General features: G+C 47.7%; 1 protein-coding gene and 1 long non-coding RNA gene across 13 annotated transcripts in view; one reads left to right on the plus strand and one right to left on the minus strand.

Annotated features, from left to right (window-relative positions):
• Positions 1-466: 466 nt before the first annotated feature.
• Positions 467-20,397, plus strand: part of Dcun1d4 (defective in cullin neddylation 1 domain containing 4) — an 81,796-nt gene continuing 61,865 nt past the window's right edge. For 4 of the 12 annotated variants that reach the window (XM_021233410.2, XM_021233412.2, XM_013121031.3 and 1 more), the window contains exon 1: positions 10,319-10,435. In XM_021233410.2, coding sequence (XP_021089069.1) covers positions 10,411-10,435 — 25 coding nt within the window. In that variant the 5' untranslated portion in view covers positions 10,319-10,410. Of the gene's footprint in view, positions 579-668; positions 730-9,341; positions 9,526-9,805; positions 9,896-10,272; positions 10,436-11,386; positions 11,407-11,838; positions 12,112-20,397 lie in introns of those variants that run through there. The other 8 variants (XM_040747194.1, XM_040747199.1, XM_040747192.1 and 5 more) reach the window with 7 other exon arrangements.
• Positions 8,925-10,317, minus strand: LOC121140839. The gene is made up of 3 exons (XR_005877780.1): positions 10,100-10,317; positions 9,407-9,703; positions 8,925-9,012 (listed from the first exon to the last, which is right to left on the minus strand). It is a non-coding gene; the product is annotated as an uncharacterized LOC121140839 (long non-coding RNA).

Here is a 20,397-nt window from a genome sequence, read left to right on the forward strand (position 1 = left end):
TCTCACCTTTAATCTGGGCACTCAGAGACTAACTGCCTTCCCCTAAGGTTTTGGTGGCTGGCTGTTGTGAGCCCACAGAGGAGCTCCTTCTACTTGTTTTAAAATTCCCGGAAAGGAAGTTGATTGGCCCAGCTGAGGTCACATGCTCCCTGGTGTTGCGGTGGGGCTTCTTGACTGGCAGCCTCATCCTGGCTTTGTTTAGTAAATGTTGAGGTGCTGCAGTTCCTACAAAGAAGAGGGGTGTTCTTCCGAGTCAAAGATGGGGTGTGCTAAACAGTAGCTGCTGGTGTCCCCCATCTATACCTCTGCAGGCAGTGCTGGAAGCTTCTGGGTCCTGTGTGTCTCCCTCCCAAGCCCCCGTCCCCGCCCCCCACCCCCTGCACGTGGGGGTGGGGGCTCTTTGAGCTCGTCTCCAACGTGGCTCAGCCCCCTCGTTCCAACCCATTTGTCTTGGTTCTGTTCTGAGGCAGAATTCTGTTCCAGTGTTGTAGGCAACCTGTGGATAAAGTCATGACAGTAGGAGGCCTTGGTCAAGCAAGGCTTAATGGAGGTGAGAACAGACAGAAGGACAAAAAGGGGTATGTGTGTGGGGGTGGGGTGCTGGAGAAAGTAGGTTGGGGTCTTCCCCCATCAGTTTCTTACCTGATCTCTGTTTTCCCTCTACTCAGCTTACGCAAGAACAGCAAACCTGTCATTCCCAAGGGTCTGAGGAAATGAGACCCTGGAAAGGTAAGTTTTGACAGGAGCAAGTCGGTCAAAACATCCATTCATTGTCCCATTAAGTGCTCAATCTAACTGGCTCCCTGGAGGTCTGTATTCTGCTACGAGGGGAGTCTGATGGTGCTCAAATAACCCGAACCCAGGGTCTGTGTGGGGACGTCTTCTAATCCGAAGCTAAATACCGGACATAACCAAGCGTCTAGGTTTATTTGGCTCCAGGCCCCCTGGTTCTGGTGCATGATTGGTTGGCTGTTGGTTTGGACCTGTGGTGAGGCAGCACGCCATTACCAGGAGGTCCGGGCATTGCAGGGAACACAAGAGGCAGAGGAGGGATTGGAGTCCCACAGCCCCTTTCAAGACCATGCCAGTCTTCACATGACCCAAGTTTTGTGTTTAGCCGAGGACTTAGCCTTTATGTCGTGGACTTTCCGGGTAGGGAGGTGTTCCAGATTCAGGGGAGGGCAGCAGAAAGGAAGTGTCTCCATCTTGTGACGTTAAGCTGCAAGAGACTCTGCTGTGTATTCAGCGCCAGCATCTTCCTAGCATCATTAAGATTGGAGAGTCTTGAATCTTGTCGGTTCATGCTCCAGTTCTCCATCTGTGGCTTTCCTCTAGGCTCTTGTTCAAGCTCAGTGTAATCCTCTTCAACAACAGGGAATCCTGAGGCTAGCCTTCACTCACTGAGAGAATATGGGTCCTGAGCTTCGTGCTGGTGACGCATGCCTCTAATCCCAGCACTCGCAGAGGCAGGAGAATCTCTGTGAGTTTGAGGCCAGCTTGGTCTACAGAGTTTGTTCCAGGACAGGCTCCAAAGCTACGCAGAGAAACCCTGTCTTGAAAAACAAACAAGCAAACAAGCCAACAAACAAAACAATAGGGTCCTGTTGGAAAAGCCCTTCTCCGGATACCCTGGGCACGTGGAAAGGAGGCTGGGAAAGGCAGAAGGCTCATGGGCAGGGGAGGTGTAGGGGTAGGAGGATGTAGGCACAGGTCAGCCCATGCCCCTCCTGAGACAATGGTACTGTTTTGGGTCCCACTTTAGATCTGCCTAGCCATTTAACAAGGAAAGGAGGAATGGCCCCTGTCCTGGACGGGAGATCTGTGACTCTTGTCACCACTTCATGGGGGCAGAGAACCTGTTCACCCCCAAGGACTGGGCTCAGTGTGCCTTCCTACTAAGGCTAGAAGAACAGATTCAGACCCATCCATGTTCAAGGGCTACGAATATGTTTTAAGAGTGAACAAGCCGTCCTACCTAAAATATTGTGTGAAGAAATGATAGAGCAACAGCAGTTGGGAAAAAATCAGAGGCAAGCCTGCCTGCTGGGTTTGGTTCTCCCAGCACTGCACTGAGTAGCTGTGTGACTTTAGACAAGTTGCTTTACCTTTCTGTGCTTTAGTCTCCTCATTTGTGAAATGGCTTATACATAAGTACTTACTTCTCAGTATCGTTTGTGGGAGTGAATGAGCTAACATGGGGGTTCAGAACAGCACCTGGCCCAAAGTGAGCAGTGAGTTGTTTGGGAATATTGCTGCTCTGAGGTTTGTTATCTGGTACCCTGGACGGCTTTGCAAAGCTCAAGTTATGGGATGTCAATGGAGGTTGTGGTGTTAGAGCTTTGGAACCAGAACAAGGTGGAGAGATGCAGATGACAACATGGGCCAGGGTGGGCTCAAGGCTGGACTCAGGGCAAATGGCTATAACTGCTGGGCAGGGACAGGCCAGCTGGGCTTCCTTGTGCTACTCTCTTTGGGGGAGGGGCAAGGAGTTGATGTGGGGTCCTGGAGCCGGCTGGGCCAAGGAGAAGAAGTCATCAGATGTCAGAGAAGGCAAAGAGGACAGAGCCTGGGTAAGGTGGCCTCAGAAAAAGTAACACTGGCTAGGGCCCAAGTTGGAGTTGGCAGAAAAATCTGGTCTAAGATGAAGTCTATTCTTGGCATTTCTGTCCCAAAGAGCAAGTCTCCTCTTGTCCGGTTCCCAGGATCTTCCCACTGAAGGTGCTGGTCTGGGGAGAACTCCCCAGCCCCGCCCCCAGCCTTGGCTCTCCAGCCTTGGCTCCCCAGCTTGCTCTCCAGCCTTACACCCCAGTCTCAGGCCCCAGCCTTGCTCACCCAGCCTCGGCCCCTGAGCCTCGGCTCCTCAGCCTCTCCACCTTCCCCAACCCCAGCCTGCAAGTTGCTGCCTTTACCTCTTTACCTACTAACTCCCCAACAAGATTCTTATTATTTGAGCACAGACCCAAGTGTCAGCAGTACTTGGGAGGAAAGCTAACAGAAAGGAATTAACCCCACCCTGATAAAATTACAGATGGCCACTAACTGTTGCCCAAAGCCCCTGGACTTCAAGAATGCAATACCTGTCAGTCAGAATAAATGGCTAATCTAGGCATTCTTTTTTTTAAAGACATATTTATTTATTGTGTATACATTGTTCTGCATGCATGTATATAACGATATTCTATGCTATATATTGAAAACAATATATTTATTTACCAGAGAGAGAGAGAGAGAGAGAGAGAGAGAGAGAGAGAGAGAGAGAGAGAGAGAGAGAGAGAGAGAGAGAGAGAGAGAGAGAGAGAGAGAGAGAGAGAGAGAGAGAGAGAGAGAGAGAGAGAGTCGCACAGACCAGGAGTTAGAAGCCTGGCTGGCTTCCAGGAGAAAAAAGGGAGGTTCCTTCTTCTTTCACTTCCTTTTATAACTACCTGAGTCAGTTTACATGTCTCCGCCCTCATGGGTGGATAGCTTTGTGGGGTTCACTCCTACAATGTATCCTTGCAGGACAGAAGAGGGCATCAGATCTCACTATAGATGGTTGTGTGCTACCTCGTGGTTGCTGGGAATCGGACTCAGAACCTCTGAAAGAGTAGCCAGTGCTCTTAACCATCTCTCCATCCCTATCTAGGCATTCTTAAAAGAGGAGGGTGATGGGGCAAGTATGGCTGGGTTCTATACATTTGTGGAGAATTATGTGAAAAGGGTCTGAGATCCCTACATGCTAAGGACTTTGCCCTAATCTATCTTGGCTGAGGCAGGAAAATAAAGTAGTAGGTAAATATCTGGGTTAGTTGAAGGAAATATTTTTCAGGTAGATAAATATGAATTCTGTTGCATGTGAGCAGGTCTGCATTTGTACTACCCATGAATGTCTGCCTGTTCTATTCCAAATTTGGAACCACTGATTGTTCTTGAGTGTGTAGATGATACTTTGCTTTCCTCCCAGTAGCATAGCCCCCGTGGTAGTTTGCAGGTAGCATCCATTGTGGAGTAGTGTGTGGCTGGAGGCTTAACTTGGTTGTAAGTGAGACTGGAATCTGCTGAGTCAGGGGTTTGGGCATCCTGCATGCTAGAGCTTTCTAGAACATGAAGTTCTTACCCCATAATGTAGTATCACCAAGAAAGTGAGCATAGATTTTCCACCGCTCCTGCCCTCCTCTCTACCTCTCCCCTTTCCTATTGCAGTGTGCCTTCTCCGTCCACTCTCCCAGAATGCTTCACTCAGCATAATGAGATGCTCAGCTGCCATGCAGCCACTGAGATCTGGAGATGGATGGGGTCTCCTGGACCGCCCTGAGAGGGATGTAAAAAAGACATTGTATTCATGAAAGCAGGCTAGAGGAGGCAAAATAATGAAGAGCCTGACAACACACAGAAGCCATTGTCCAAGGAAAATGGTATTCTTTCTACCCATCTCCTGCTAGCTGCAGTAATTGAAGAAATGCTATATTCATGGAAGTCATCACAAAGGTCAGGCATTGTTTAGACTGAATTGGAAAATTATTCCTTCCGAGATTGAATTAAATGCAACATCATTAGGACTTGATTAGCTCAATGTGGAATAAGGAGAGAAAAATCCAATTCAGAGACTATGTGGTAAGGAATGAATACATTTTTATTCAAACCCTGTTAATTCCCTAGGCAGGTGTAATCTCCACAAAGAGAAAGGCCCTGGGTAGAAAGAAAACAGCCTGTGTAAGCATCCTGTATCTGCTCTAGAAAAAAACAAGGATTAGTTAAAAGGTCTATGAATGCAACCTGATAGCTGTGTGATAAGAAATCTTGGAAGTTAGAAATATTTTTTTAAATAAATGAAAATTCCTTTGTTACTACTATAGTCCAAATTCATTGCTGAATAAAACCAAAATGGAACATGAATGTTAAGTCTAATTGGAAAATTCCCAGCACTGTTAAGAGATCCTTGAGATGACTGCTTCATCTAGAAAGAATCATTTTAGTTGAAATTGTTCCTGAGCCGGGAAGTAGCTGACTGTACCTTATAGGGGTGCTTTTGGGTCACCAGAAAACAACATAGAGGCCCCAAGCAGTGGGAGCTCATATGCTCCTTCTTGTTTCATTCTCTTAGTCCTAGAAGTGATTTTATACATTTGACCCTGTCACCCCTTGATGAAATTATTCCCATCTTTATAGATGAAGGAACTGAAACCCAGCCAAACTAGCTTATTGATTTTTCTTTTAGATAAGCCCTATGTAGCCTAGGCTGGCCTTGGCCTTGATGTCATCCTCCTGCCTCAGTGTTCTGACTGACATCATACTTGGCTCTCAGATAAGTTTAATGTGTTATGTTCATTTGATGGTTGTAGATAGATGGTAGGGTCTGTCTTAATCCAGTTTTCAAAGTCATTTGCTTTCGATTTCGGTTTACCAGATTAAAGGGGTTTTAAGCAGGACTGGGAAGGTGCCTTGGTTTAACGTGCTTGCTATAGTTGCAGGAGGACAGTAAAAAACTAGGGGCTATAGAGTGTGACTGGGAAGGTGGAGTCAGGTGAATCCCTGTGGCGAGCTAGTTACCCATTCTCGGTGATCAACAGGTTCAGTAAGAGATCCTATCTCAAAAAATATTGTAGAGAACTGTGGGAACCTGACTTGGTGGGGCTGCAGTCGGACTTGCCCCTGGTTTGTACCTGAGAGGGGGAGTTGGATTGAGAAAGGCTGGGTGAAGACATTAAGAGAAAGAAGAGTTACAGGATAGAGTCAGGATGGCAAATCCACTCAATACTGAACGTGCCAAGTTTATTCCTCACCATTCTTAAATACCTTAACCAAAAAGAGGAAGATGGTATCTATCATGTATATGGAACAGACTTTCTTCCTCGATTCTCCAAGGATTCAATAACCACACCTTAGATTCAATTTCTTGTTATCTAGCCTTGAGGGTCAACAGTAACGACACCTTATACCAAGTCTGCGGTTATTTAGGTAAGACACCCACCAAGATCAAACATCCTACTGTAGCCATGCCTTAGATCTTCAGGTCTTGCGACTTACTAAAGACAGTTTTGAACTCTTTGATCTTGAGCCAAGATGAAGTGGAGCCATCTTTATGGGACCTGACAGAGAACAAATGACGAAGGCACTCAATGTCACCCTCTGGTTTTTCCACGTGTACCCTCATGTGCATGCTTTTATGCACACACAGATACACACACACACAGACACACACAGACACACTGATACACACACACACACACACTCACACACAGTAAAGTTAGAACAATAGCTCTCAGGGAAGAGTATTTACTTCAAAGTACAAAGAAGAGAAATTAGTCATTATGGGAACACAGTATGAGTCCCGTGTCATAGAAAATTTTCTAGAATGTATTACAATTGGCTTATTTTGGGGATATCAACTTTCTGGACTTACAGGACTTCTATCTGTGTGAATTCCCAGTATGAACACAGCTTTTTCTTGGTTAGGCAAATGTTTGTATTTTCTGTCACAATAGGCTGCATGAGTGATTTGTCCCAGCTTGGGTGCTCTTGCATCCCTGTCTCTGTCTTCCTTGTGTATTTCAGAAGCCAGAGAAGAAAGAATGCAAGTGTCCTACTGAAGTTTTTGTTGCTGTCATAAGGCACTGACCAAGAGCAACTTGGGGGGAAAAGGGTTTATTTGGCTTCCAGATTTCAGTCCATCGTCTGGAAAAGCCAAGGCAGGAACCTAAGACAGGGACTTTGAGGCAGGCTCTGAGTCAGATATCTTGGAGTCATGCTGATTACTGGCTTGCTCCCCATGGCTAGCTTGCTTTCTTATACAACCTAAGAACATGTACCCAGGGTTGGCATCACCCACACTAATAAAGAAGATGCCCCAAAGGCCAATCTTACAGAGGCAAAACCCTCAAGGAAATTTCCCCTTTCCCAAGTAACACGGATGTGTTGTCACATTGACAAAAACCAACCATGACAGTAAATGGTTAAATATAGTAACTATCTATCAAGGGACTATTTAGGGGGAAAGAAAGAGGTGGTGTGAGAGTCAACATGTGACAGACTGTGATGAGTGCTGCAGCCATAGCAACAGCCTCGCCATTGCTTAGGGGACATTCACTGGACCTGTGTTCCAGGGTCCAGGGTCTAAAGTGTTAACCATTATTGCAAGATTGAAGCTGGGCGTTGGTGGCATATGCCTTTAATCCCAGAATTCAGGAGGCAGAGGCAGGTGGATCTCTGTGTGTTCGAGGCCAGCATGTTCTACAGAGCTAGTTCCAGGACAGCCTCCAAAGCCACAGAGAAACCCTGTCTCGAAAAAACAAAACAAAACAAAAAAAAATTGAACCATGAGATGCCAAGTATCATAAGCAACTGTAGAGCCTGCAATTCTGTGTGTTAAGCAAAAGAAAATCTTTGGGAGCTACCATAAAGACTTAACTTTTATTTTTATTCTGTGTTTGCACATGCTTGTGTGTATGCATATAAATACAGGCACCTTGGGAGGGGCAGAGGATCCCCAGAGCTGACTTAAGAACTTGTTAATATCTGTCGACATGGTGCTAGGCAATGCACTTCAGTTCTTTGCAGAAGAAATACTCTCTCTTAACCACTGACCACCTCTCTAGCTTACCATTTTGAGGATATATTTGGGTGCAATGGTGGCTCGTGAGAAAGTGGAAGCATCATTAAAGGGTATGTTGAGCTTGCTTTTCACTGACATCAATTCCACGAGTTGCCTGTTGATGACTTTGAGGAAATTAACTATCCCATCCTCTATGAATACATTTACATTTTTATTCATTTTCTTTTCCGCATCCTGAACTCTCATGTAGCCTGACTTTTGATAACTTGAGGAGTTCCACATGCTTTGTCTGGAAGCAAAGGTTACATTAATTCCTCCATGCTACTCCAAACCTTACCAGGGACACATTTATCACATTTATCTACCCAATCTAGCAGGTCCAGTTCTATTCCAGCCTCCAGGGCTCTCCATTCGTAGCACACTTGTGGGACAACTGTATATACTGGGATTTGTGATATTGGGAACAAAGTTTAAACCAAAAACTTGTGCTATTCTTTCTCTCCCTAGATTTCCATGTCAAATTCTCATCCAGGCTTAAGTTCAAAATGTATGCCATTGAAATCAACATTACATAACTAACAGATAGGAAACCACTGATCAGTAACTTGTTCATATTGTTACTTAGTACTTTAAATTGGTAACCACGTGCAATGAAGTGACATGCTGCACCCCCAAATCTGCCTATTCCAGTCCCAAGACACTCAATTATTTTTCTCCTGGGATTTCAATTTAAAGAATATTATTTCAGTGAACAAGGGACCTTGTTATTTAAGAATGTTCCTGAATGAGCAAAAAAATTATAATAACATATCATATATTGAAAGATTTCTCACTGGATTCCAAATATGAAGATTATAATTTGGGTTAGCCTGCTAGAACTTCCAAGTAGGAGGGGAGGGTGCCCTCTTGGGAATCTGAGGTGTTCTCATTGGACTAGTGTGGTGATGGGGACAAGGAGGTGAAAACTCTGAGGTCTTAAATACTGCTTTGTTCTTGTCCAGCCCGATGACTGGGATCAGATATTTAACCCCCTTCAAATCTCATAGTCTTTTAATGAGGAAGTTGGATTTTGTAATCTCCATGGTTCCTTTCAGATACAGAATTCCCCATTCGTAGTCACGCAGTGAGCCAGTGTTCACTATTGGAAGACACTCTACTAAGTGCTGGAGAACTGAAAACATGAGTATTACATGTTCCCTGACTGTGAAGAGTTACAATCTTGTGGATGGTTGAAATGTCTGGGGCATAGTCACAGAGCATCATGAATAAACTGTAATTCTTAATTCTTTAGATTAGGCTGAAATCAGAAATGGAATAACGAACATAGGAATATTTTGCTTGCTCAGAGTAAGCATTTTTTTTTTAATTACAGGAGGACCTAGGGGTCCACAGATACCTTCCTTTTTCTATGAGGCTGTCCTGTTAAAGGGACCCAAAAGGATGCTCTTTGAAGGATTCATGTCTTCAGGTGCAATTCTGAGAGTCTGCAATTTGAAGTGATTCTTATGAATTTGAGTGATAAATATGAGAGATAAAATTATAGGGATGCAATTTATTACAAAGAAATTGGGGGTGATGAGAGGGAACATATCACAATTAGAGTGACACAGACGACAAGGACTCTCGGCTAACTTGTCTTGTAAGATCTGTCCTGATACCAGAACTCAACAACTCAAAAGCCTAGGCTGTAGAATTCCGAATCCTAACTCTTGACCCCTTTGTTATGTTTGGTCGTGTCATCCAGTCTCTGTGTCTGGATCTACGGGCGTCCAGGCTGTGGTTGGGACAAGGCTATGGGAGATGCGGAAGTGGAGTGTGTGTTTGGCGTGGGGGCGGGGCAGCTCTAGCTGAACATCCTAAGCGTTATTATTACATTACCATAGTGATTGTGAAGAACCGATTTTCAAGTACGGGAAAACGCAGAGCCGAACTTAAAATATAATGCAGAATTTTGATTTAACGCTTCCCTTTGCCAAACAACAGCGATTCACTTTCCGGTCAGGCTCGACTTAGGTTTCTTAGACTAACAGTCCGGGGACGTGGGTTGCTCGGGAGCCAGGTTGACCCCAGAGCCTAATGTGGCACTGGGTTTTTCTTGTTGTCTGGGGACCGCAGAGGCGTCTGACGGACAATGCCTGCAGCATTCGAAACCTTTGGCACAAGCAACTTGTGACTCTGAAAAAGAAGCGTTTTCCAAAGTTGGGGACAGACAAGCTTGTGGGATAAAAGGGAGGGTTTAGTTCGAAATGAAGAAGCGGGGATTTTTTTTTTTTCTAGTTTCGTACAATGGGAAAGGATTGATGAGAACTGGTGCGAGCCGGGAGCGGGCTGTAGAAGGATCTGACTGATATCTCTAAGGGATAACAGGTAGGTCCCCTTGGTCCCGAGAGTGGCTCCTGGTCACTACATCTGCTTTGTTTCAGACTCTTAACAGGGCTCTCGGTTGGTCTCCCACTCCAAGGATCCGCCCGCCACAGGGCGGGGCTTCAGGGTCAAGGTGGACCAATTCCCCAGCCTCGCCCCTCCACGCGCTTTCGGACCCCGGGATGACTGACAGCCGCTGGGTCCAACCTGCGGCTCCAAAGAGTGGCCTCCGCCAGGGGCGGTCGGAGGCCAGGCGCCGGGGCCAATCGCGTTGCAGGCTGGGGGGCGGGGCCTCCTTGCCAGCTCCAGGCGGGCGCAACCCGCACTCCTTCGGTCAAATGAGAGCCGAAGAGGGGCGGTCCCCCGATTAGGGTCCAGCCAATGAGGAGGGCAGGATGGGCGGGCCGGAGTGGCAGCCGCCGGTCCTCCGCTGCGAGCTAAGGTTTGAAGAGTCTGTGGGGGGGACCGCGAGTGGAGCGCGGGAGCCCGGGCGGCGAGCGGGTGCGAGCTGCCCGAAAATGCACTCGGATGCTGCAGCTGTCAGTGAGTAGCGCAGAGCCAGCGGGCCGGATGCGGGCCCGCACGCCCCGTCCGCTCCCGTGCTCCTCTCTTCCCTTCTCGGGTCGGGATCGCGCTGGAGTCGCTGGCCCGGGAGCCGGCTGATCCCCTCCTGGAGCCCGAGGGCCGTGACGCCGCGGGCGGCTGGGGCGGGGGCAGGGGCGGCGGGGAGGGGGTGGGGATTGGCTGGCTTTCCGCGGTGGGGGAAGGGGGGGGACAGGCTCTGAAAGCCGGGGGCCGAGAGTCTGTGGTGCATGGAGGTGGAGACGGCGGCGGGCGCTGGCAGCTGGGGCCGGGGGTGGCACGGGCGGGCCTGTGGTCTGGGTGCAGGGTGAGGCTTGCGGGGCCTGAGCGGTGCGGTCGGCCGGGGAAGGCGGGGGAGTGGGAGGGGAGCGGGGGCGGGGACAATGGGAAGGAGGGCTGGGGGCGGGGGCGGGAACAATGGGTGGGGAGCGGGGGCGGCGGCCAGGCCGGTGAGGGGCTGCAAGCTGATGTAACAGGGGAGCCCGGAGTGGGAGGCGCCGCGGTGGGATGGGATAGTTGCGGAGTCCCGAGTGCGGGGCCGCGGCCGGGGGTGGCGAGGGGGCTTGAGGGCAGGTGTTGGGACGGTGGGGTCCCTGGAGAAGAGGAGGGCGGGTAGGGCTGCGGTGCAGCTCAGGGGCTACAACAGGGGGCGGGGAGGTGTGTGGAGTGAGTTCGGAGGAACAGGAGGTGGGGGCGGGGGCAGCGGGGACTAGCAGGGCTGTCATTCCGGCTTCGGTGCTCTCGGGGCGGGGTGGGGGGCGTTGGACTGTGCATTGGGGGAGGTGCTTCCTCCCGGGAGGGGCCGGGTCCTGCCTAGGAGGGGACCGCCCTGAGCCTCGGGGTGCGCGGAGGGGAGGGGGCGGGGCCGGGTACCCGGGAGGTGTCCCGAGGCTGGCAGTGGCCGCCGCGCTTGGCAAGCAGCGGGGAGCGAGGTCAGCGCGGCCTGGGGTTGCGGGGCCGGGAGGCGGGGCAGGGCGGTCGTTTGCAAACTGACCCGGCCTGGTGGGGTCCTGGAGGCGGGGCAGGGGGACTAGCATAAAGGGGTGTCGGGGTTCCCAGCGGTCTGTAGGTTTGGCAGTGTGTGACGCAGTTGTCTAATTTCTGGCCGTCGGGCTGATGCGTCAGGACCCGCTACCCTGTACGAAGGGCCACATCGGAGGCACAGCACCGCGCGTGTGGGAAGCGACCTCGGCCCCAAAGCACTGGGAGGGTGCTTTAGGGGTTTCCTTTAGGGTCTGGCTCCTGAAGCCGGTGTGAAGGGAAAGGCAGGCTCGCGGAATTCTGGGACTTGTAGTCCCAGCCGCGCCGGGTCGCGGTTGGGCTGAGTGCACGTGGGTAACTGTGGAAACGAGTCCCAGAATGCAGCGCGCCCCGTGGAGCCTCCCAGCTTGGCTAACTCGTGCTTTATGCCGCGGAGATCCGATGCGTTCTCTCCCGGGTTCCTTGGGACATTGTCCGTCGCCTAGGGAGAGCCCAGGTCAAGCCCTGGCCTTTCTCTGAGTTAATTTTCTTGCATCTGGTAGCCTTGCGGAGCGAATGCTTAGTCTTGAACCGTCCTGCACACACTCGTTCTAAAGCAACGTTTAGAGTGGATTCAGCGTATGGAAGCCTCGGGTGAAGTGTACAGCCTTACATAAGTATGGGAACTAAGCAGAGACACGATATCCCTTGAGATTTGCTGCACTGGTATTTCGTGGGCTGTTTGGTTTGCCCAAGAATTGGGGGATTTTTTTTTTAAAGTGAGTTGAGAAGAGCATCTTAATGGAATTTGGGGTTGAAATAGTCTCATGCCCAAACCTGAAATGAAACCCCAAAGGTGAACAAAGGAAAGTGTGATGCCCTCAGCTTTTATATAAGTGCAAAGTAAATGAGGCTATTGTTTGCTCTTTAGCTGCCAGACTTTAAAGTCCTTCCCTCTTAACTATTACAGGTCTCTGAGTTTGTGGACTTACATTCTTTGCCAGTTCTTTGTAGTGATCACTTCCAAATCTAACTTAGGGGCTGTAAGACTCGCTGAGAGGTGATCGATTATTCTTGTGTGGTGTATCAGATATTGTGAAACTATTGATAATAGTTCTCAGAGGGGTGCTTAATGGCCAAATGGTATACATGTTGCAGACAAGTTTTAAGATTTGGGAATCACTTGATATGATTAAGACTGATGAACTTGCTTATGTATTTCACGATGTCTTTTAAATTTTGTTTTTATTAGTTTAAATTATGTATATGTATGTGAGTATGAACACATGTGTGCAGATGCCATGGAGGTCAGAAGAGGGCATTGTATCCCCTAGAACTGGAGTTACAGGAGGTTGTGAACTGCCCAACATGAGTGCTGGGAATGGAACTCAGGTCCTTTGCAAGGGCAGTAAGCACTCTTCAGTGCTGAGCCATGCTCCAGCCCTTACAGGATGACTTTTAAAACAAGACCTGAGAGACTGGTTAGTGTGTGATGTTTTGAGGAAACAATTTACATCTATCCTGTTTTGACTTACATCTGCAGCAACAGCTCTAAGACATTTTTGTAATGTATATATTACGGAGTTTTTTTTTTCCAAAAAAAAAAAAAGCATTGAATCCTGGGATTTACTCTTGCCAAATGATAAGGCTAAAAAAATGCATGAGATCTCTATCTTCAAGATTTAAAGAAAGTATTTGTCTACATTTGTTTTGTTTTCATGTGTTCCCTTCATATCCTGAAGGACAAATGCTTTTTCCACACACATTCTCCATCTAGTCCATAAGCCCAAAAAGCCCTAGGCAGTATCAAGCCTTCACTTTCTACTCTAGGTTTTGGGGATCTTTGCTTTTTGGCTCTTGACAAGGTCCTAAATTTTCTTTTATATTTAACTATGCATTAACAGTTTAAAAAATATTTCATCAAAGACTTTTTGACTCTAGTATCAAAAAAGGTTTTTTTGGGGGGAGAGGTAGTTGTATTAGGGTTCTAGAGGAACAGAATTTATAGACTGAATCTCAAGGGGCTTTATTAGAATGACTTACAGGCTGTGGTCCAGCTAACCCAACAATGGCTTCCTGTGTACAGAAGGTCCAGTAATTGCTCAGTCCCCGAGGCTGAAAGTCTCAGCTGTTCTTCAGTATATACTGGAATCCTGAAAATCCCAAAGCAGCAGCCTCTAATGACAGTGAAGGAATGGACTTACTAATGAGGCAAGAGCAAGCAGATGAAGAGAAATAAACTTCCTTCTTCCCTGTCCTTATGTAAGCTTCCAGAAGAAGGCATGCCCAGATTAGAGGCCTGTCTTCCCACCTCAGAGATCCAGATTAGAAGTGGATCTTCCCATTTCAAATGAAGCAAGCTCCCTCACAAATTAAGCAATGGTCTCTCATAGGTGTACCCCTCCATTTCGTGGTTTCAGCTAATTCCAGATGTAGTCAAGTTGACAACCAAGAATAGACATCACAGTCTTCTATAACTGTGCCAAGGAAGAAAGTTCTCCCATCCGTTTGTGTACATTGACTCTCTTTATTCTCCGTTCCTGGCTCACAGAAGGGCCCTACGTGGTGCTTGATGGTATTTTTATTTTCTTCAAACTTTACCATTATCCCCTTTGTTTTACCTTGACCTACTGTAACTGAACTTCCTTTTGTTTCTATGTTCGCATTATTCTCATCTTAATCACCATCATGGTCATTCTTATAATTGTAGCTAATAATTAATATAATTGTAGCTGACACGGCAGCAAAATGCAGTCTCTCAGAAACCTGGTACTTGCTGGCCTGTCAGTGTGGCTTTGATAAGCACTGACTCCCAGGGTCATCTAGACTTCAGGCTGTACCAAGGTGCTTCCATATATATTTGAAATTGACTTTTATTTGGCTCTAACTTTGTAGTTAGATGAGGCAAGACCAAACTAGTGTTGGTTTTGTGCATTTGGTTAATGAAGCCGCAGTAATTTTAATCACCCTAGTTGGAGCCTTAGATGCATCTCATCTTTTTCCTTGCTTGGCAGTGGAAAGGAGATGCTGTGTTTTCAATACTTACATTGTTGCTGTGACTAACTTTTTAGCAAAAAGCAACTTGAGGAAGGAAGGAAGGCTTTATTCTGGCTAAAGGTTTGAGAATACAGTCTGGCATAGCTGGGAAGGAGTGTGAGGCGATTGGTTATATTGTATCTATAGCAAGGAGAGAAGATGAGTTGCCACTTTCTTCTTTGTTGCAATTCATTCATGGACCCAGCCCATGGGAAGTTGTTCTCTTCTTTCATGGTGGGCCTGCCTTCCTCTCTTAAACTCTGAAAAATGCCCTCACAGAGATCCATAGTGTGTCTCTTAGGTGATGATCCCAAATCCAGGGAAGATAGTGACAAGATTAATGACCATAGGCTGCATCTCTCTGTCCTCTACAACTACCTTCTCTCCCCAACTCATTACCACCGTCTTGGGTCTGACCTGGTCTTTTTCTGATAACTAGTGATCCTGTGTGAGGCTTAGCCTGTGCTGCATTGGTCTCTCAGTAGTTGAATCATCTTTGCTTTTAATATTTCCTTCCCTATTTAAAAACCTCAGGGGCTTCCAGGTACTCAGTTAAGTATGGCCTACTTAGAACAAGAACTCAGGAGGCAGAGGCAGGTGGATCTCTGTGAGTTCAAGACCAGCCTAGTCTAAAGAGTGAGTTCCAGGACAGCTGGAACTATACAGAGAAACCCTGCTTGGAAAACAAAACAAAACAATCAGGAACCTCTCCTTGAAAGGCTCCCTCTTCCCTGCCTGCCCTCAGAGCACATGACAATAAGGGGCCAGGCCAGGACAATATTATATTCCCCAAGATCCATTGCCAATGACTTTCCTCCAGAGGTCCCATAGTTTTTACAACCTGGCCAACAGTACCACTACCTGGGCATGAAGCATTTGAGATGTAGTCTTTTGGGGACATTTCATATTCAAACCATAATACAACTATATGTCACAATTTTGATTGAAGGGTGTCTAGTCTGGAGAGATTGAAATGATGTTGATATGCGTAAGGGACTAGGAAAAGTCTGTTTGGGACAGAAAGTTAGAGCTGTCATCAGGTTTGTTTGGGAGGTAAGTTGACATTATTTTGATTTTCTTTTTTTTTTCCTGTCTTATGTATGACCATATCCTGATCTTAAGGCTTTGTTTCTTCATGAAATGAAGCAAAAATAGTGAGATAAGAGCTGGAGAAAAGGCTTAGTGGCTAAGAGTACTGGCTGCTTTTGCAGAGGACCCGGGTTTGGTTCCTAGAACCCACATAGTGGTTAACCATAGTCTGTAATACCAGTTCCAGGGGATCTGATTCCCTCTTTGGCCTCTGAGGGCATCAGGCACACACATGCAAAGACATACATGCAGGTAAAATCCTCATGCACACACATGCACAGACATACAGGTAAAATCCTCATGCACAGACATACAGGTAAAATCCTCGTGCACACACATGCACAGGCATGCATGCAGGTGAAATCCTCGTGCACACACATGCACAGACATACATGCATGAAAAATCCTCATGCACACACATGCACAGACATGCATGCAGGTAAAATCCTCGTGCACACACATGCACAGACATGCATGCAGGTGAAATCCTGGTGCACACACATGCACAGACATGCATGCAGGTGAAATCCTCATGCACACGCATGCACAGACATACAGGTAAAATCCTCGTGCACACACATGCACAGACATGCATGCAGGTGAAATCCTCATGCACACACATGCACAGGCATGCAGGTAAAATCCTCGTGCACACATGCACAGACATGCATGCAGGTAAAATCCTCGTGCACACACATGCACAGACATGCATGCAGGTAAAATCCTCATGCATACACATGCACAGACATACATGTAGGTAAAATCCTCATGTATGTAAAACCAGAAAATGGTGCAGTGAGATTGTTAGTGCTTTTTTACTTACTGTGTTAACTGTGTATATTTTAAAGCTAAAGTTGACAGGTAAGGACTCTGGTTGGGAACCTGAGTTGGTATTAATCGCTTCCTGCAGTTTGTTCTTACTGTGAAATTCAGGTTACAAGTACCTCTTGGGAATTATTATTTTAAGAACACACTTGAAAAAAAATGTATCTTAGGAAGAAAAACACTGAAATGCATTTTAAATAGAATTGTGTGCTTTAGTGTCACATGACAGTTTTAGACCAAGGGCCCCCCAACCCCCCAATGTCTATGGTTCTGTAGAATGCCTGCTCCCTGAGGTTTGAACTGCTTTTCTTTTAATTAGAAAACGTTGAGTTATTTTCACTTAGAAAGTCAGACTGTTGTTTTTGAAACTAGTGTATGGACTAAAGCACCAGATGATAGGAAAAAAAACCCTGCTCATGGGTAGCACCACCTCTCCGTGTGCGGTGTTTTTTTGTTTTTTGTTTTTTGTAGGTTCTTTTCCTCAGGAGTGTTGAGCAAACCTTTCCTTACTGGCTGTGTGTATCAGCAAGGCTTGCGGAGCAGATAGTGACAGCACAGAGCTGTGTCTCCTTGAGGGCTCTGGCTCTTCCCTGGTGAGGGATCCTTACCACAGCAGGGAGCTGATGGGAGCTGATGGGAGCACCCCTTCCTCCTCTGTACAACCTGAAGGTGGAGGCCAGGAAAGGGAGGAAAGCTGTAGCCCCGGGAGAACCACTGCGATCAGTGTTCACCCAAGGCAGCTCTGTTGGTTTCAGCAGCGGGATCCCCGTCTGTGAGGAATCTCCATGTGCCTGTGGGGATTCTTTCACTTGTGCAGTTGGTAGGCCTGGCTTTCTAGTTTTCTAGTGAGTCTGATGCTATGTTTAAAACCCAAACCCAAACAAACCCAATACTTTTCTGTTTTAACTCGCCACAGTTGGTTTCCAATGCTGGCGGCTAAGAATTCAGAAATAGCCCTGTCACCGGTCAGTTAGCCTGGCAGAGGTTCCGTGCAGAAGAACAGTGATTTCCTTCCTTGAGTGTAGCTGCCTGTGGGCTCCACTTAGAGGTTACTGAAGACTGACTGAAGGGTTCATGTAATGTCACTTGTAGGTGGTGGGAGGCAGCATTGCGGATATTAAGGACTCTGGATGTCACCTGGTGCTGTGTACTCCTGTCCCCACTGATGGCTAGCCTCTTCTCTGAGAAACCATTTCAGGAGGTGGGATGCTTAGAAGCTGGCCTCTAACTCCCTGTGCATGTTCTCATTTAACTGTAACTGGAAATATTTGTGGGTTTTTCTTGGGTGGGGTATTTTATTTAGCCAGAAAGAATGTGATGGTTCTAAAGCTTTCCTGGTCAACTTTATTGAGATTATAATTTACATAGTTGGATAGACTGGTAAACAAATACTGTGACAGAACAACTGGTAAGCCAAGACACAGAACATACTCATCACTCCAAGACCTCTCCATGTCCTGCTCACCAGTCAGCACATCCCCTAGACCCCACCTCCAGATACTTGGCTCTTCAGATGTGTCTATGGTCTCCTTCATGTTAATGCTTAGTTATCTTTCTTTTCATGAGCATATTACAGCATCACACACACCAAGTTAAAGGAAACTGTCTGTGCCATGTGACCCATGCTTCTCATGATTGGTGCTTTCTCCACAAGCAGTGATTACTCCAATGGTTCCCCCAGTGGGTAGCTTTTCTGTGGCCACACCAGTTTGCTCATGGATGTGATGGTGGAAGGCAGTTTGGGAGGTAGGGAAGTGCTTGGTGGGTAGAGACCCTTGAGTCAGAGTGTCTGAGTCCACACCCTTGCTGTGCCACTTTTTATTTGTATTTTGTGCTCAGAGATTCCTTGTGTGACAACCGCCTTCTCATCCAGTTGCTGGGGAGGCAGAGGCAGGTGGATCTCTATGAGTTCAAGGCTAGTTTGGTCTACAGAGTGGGTTCCAGGACAGCGAGGGCTGCAGAGAGAAACCCTGTCTTAAAAACTAAAAAATAAACCCTGCCGTCCCTGGGGCATGGCGCTGTCAGTCACCAGCTGTATTCCCCAGGTGTATTGAGTACCTACTGCATGCAAGGTCCAGTTCTTCACTGGTCTGAGAGTTTTATTCTGGTGTGGGTGAGGGGCAGATAATAACAGGTGTGTTTTGTGGTTATAAGTTCTGTAGAGGAAACTAAAGCAGAGGAACCCTGTGGGGGTGAGGACAGTTGGATGAGGGAGGGACATCAGCACACAGAGGGGCAGGCTGATCTGAGGAGCAGCAAGGAGACGGATGCAGGGAGGAGCGTTGAGAGAACTGTCCCCAGGGAACCCTTGAACTGAGCCCCCTGAGGTGTTTCTCTTGCTGTTGCGTGGCCTCCTTGGTTGGCGTGGTGTCGTGGGAACCGTCGAGGAAAAGAGACATTCTGTTATTTGGGTGACCAGTATGTCACCAGACAACTACTGTAACAGACAAGGTCCCCTGGAGCCTGCCTTCAGTGTGTGGAGGGCAGAGAGGGAGTGGGCAGGTGAGGGATGAATGGTGACTGCTGGGTCAGTGGATATCCAGGGTGTTTGTACCAGGAGGCGGCACACAGCGGGACTTCAGCTTAGCCTATGGAGTTTCACTGGGGAAGGAACGAGCTGACTTCACCATTGGGTGGGTTAGAGAGGACAGAGTGGGCAGACCTGTGGCAGACAGGCGGGTGTGGGGAGCCGAGTGCAGCCGGTGAGGTGCAGTGGGACCTATAGAAAACCTGAGTGGACAGGAAGCAAGCGGAAGGAAGGGAGACACAGGACATTGGGAGAGATAGAAAGGGACATGGTATGGGGGCGTCTAAGGCCTCTTACTCCCGTGTTCTTCACTCCCACCCCAAGTAGATCTGCTGCACCCACATTTTACAGGTGAGGAAGCTGGAGTACAGGAAGGGTAACCTCAAGATCATGAAGCTTTTGCATAATGACTTGAGATTTAACTGGGTATCCTGACTCCAGGGCCGGGGCGCTCCACGCTGCAAGTGGACAGATGCCAACATCTCATGCTTGCTTTTCATTTACTCCTGCAAGGAAGCTTGCTGTCCCGGCCTGTGAGTGGCCAGGTGAGAGGCCGCTGGCACTTGCCTCCTGTGCCTTAGACTCTTCCTCTTGGACTGGTGTAGCTGGTAGGGTGTCTGACGTCTTGCAGCTTGCTCCTCTATACCGGTCACTTGGCCGGGCCACTTGAAGTGCCAACAGGAACCGTGACCCGGAGAAGTACTCTGTGCTGGCCGATTTGCCACCGATACAGTTTCAGTTGCTGAGATTTCCTCTTACACAGGTGTGTGTGGAAATACTCTTACGAGCTTTAAAATATAGGTGACAATCAACAACACTGCAGAAAAAAAAAAAAGCCAGAAAACAAGACTCTGCTTAGAGTCACCCAGTAGCTTTTATACTTAAATTAGCCCCGCCCCACACCTATTTTATTTTTAATCTTAGGTCATGGTTAACTATCTTTAATGTCTCTTTTTTTTAAAGATGCCATTCCCCAAACTAGTCCACAGACTTCTTGTTCTGAGCATTTAAATGGGATAGGGTAGTTGTAAGTCAGTCCAGGGGATATTGTATGAAGGACCTTAAAGATACATCTCCTAGTTATCCCTTCGGACTTGTCTTTGTGTCGAGCTGCTGCAGGTCCAGGGCAGGGCTCTTCTGGATCGTGATGGCGTGAGGTGGAACTGGTGTGTGGTGTGGGCAGCTCTCCGTCAGTGCCTCCGGGAGCCTGGGAGAGGGTCCTGCTGTTCTGGCTCAGCAGATGTGGCACTGAGGTACCGTGAGTTAGGTTGGTGATGCACCAGGTGTCTCAGCTGGGACACAGCAGAGTTGGGATTCTGGCCTAGAGCGGACCAGGCTTGTCATTCTTTCCTCCAAGCCTGGCTCCTGGAACATGGAGATTGAAGGGTATTTTGTCTCTGAATCACTCTGGAGCTCTGTTCTCAGTGGTAGGCAGGGTGAGGAGACAGAATCTGGAGTCCTTTGTACCTTGTCACATTGGGAACAC

This window comes from Mesocricetus auratus, unplaced genomic scaffold (genome assembly GCF_017639785.1).
Source record: "Mesocricetus auratus isolate SY011 unplaced genomic scaffold, BCM_Maur_2.0 Super-Scaffold_100006, whole genome shotgun sequence".
NCBI classification, from domain to species: domain Eukaryota; kingdom Metazoa; phylum Chordata; class Mammalia; order Rodentia; family Cricetidae; genus Mesocricetus; species Mesocricetus auratus.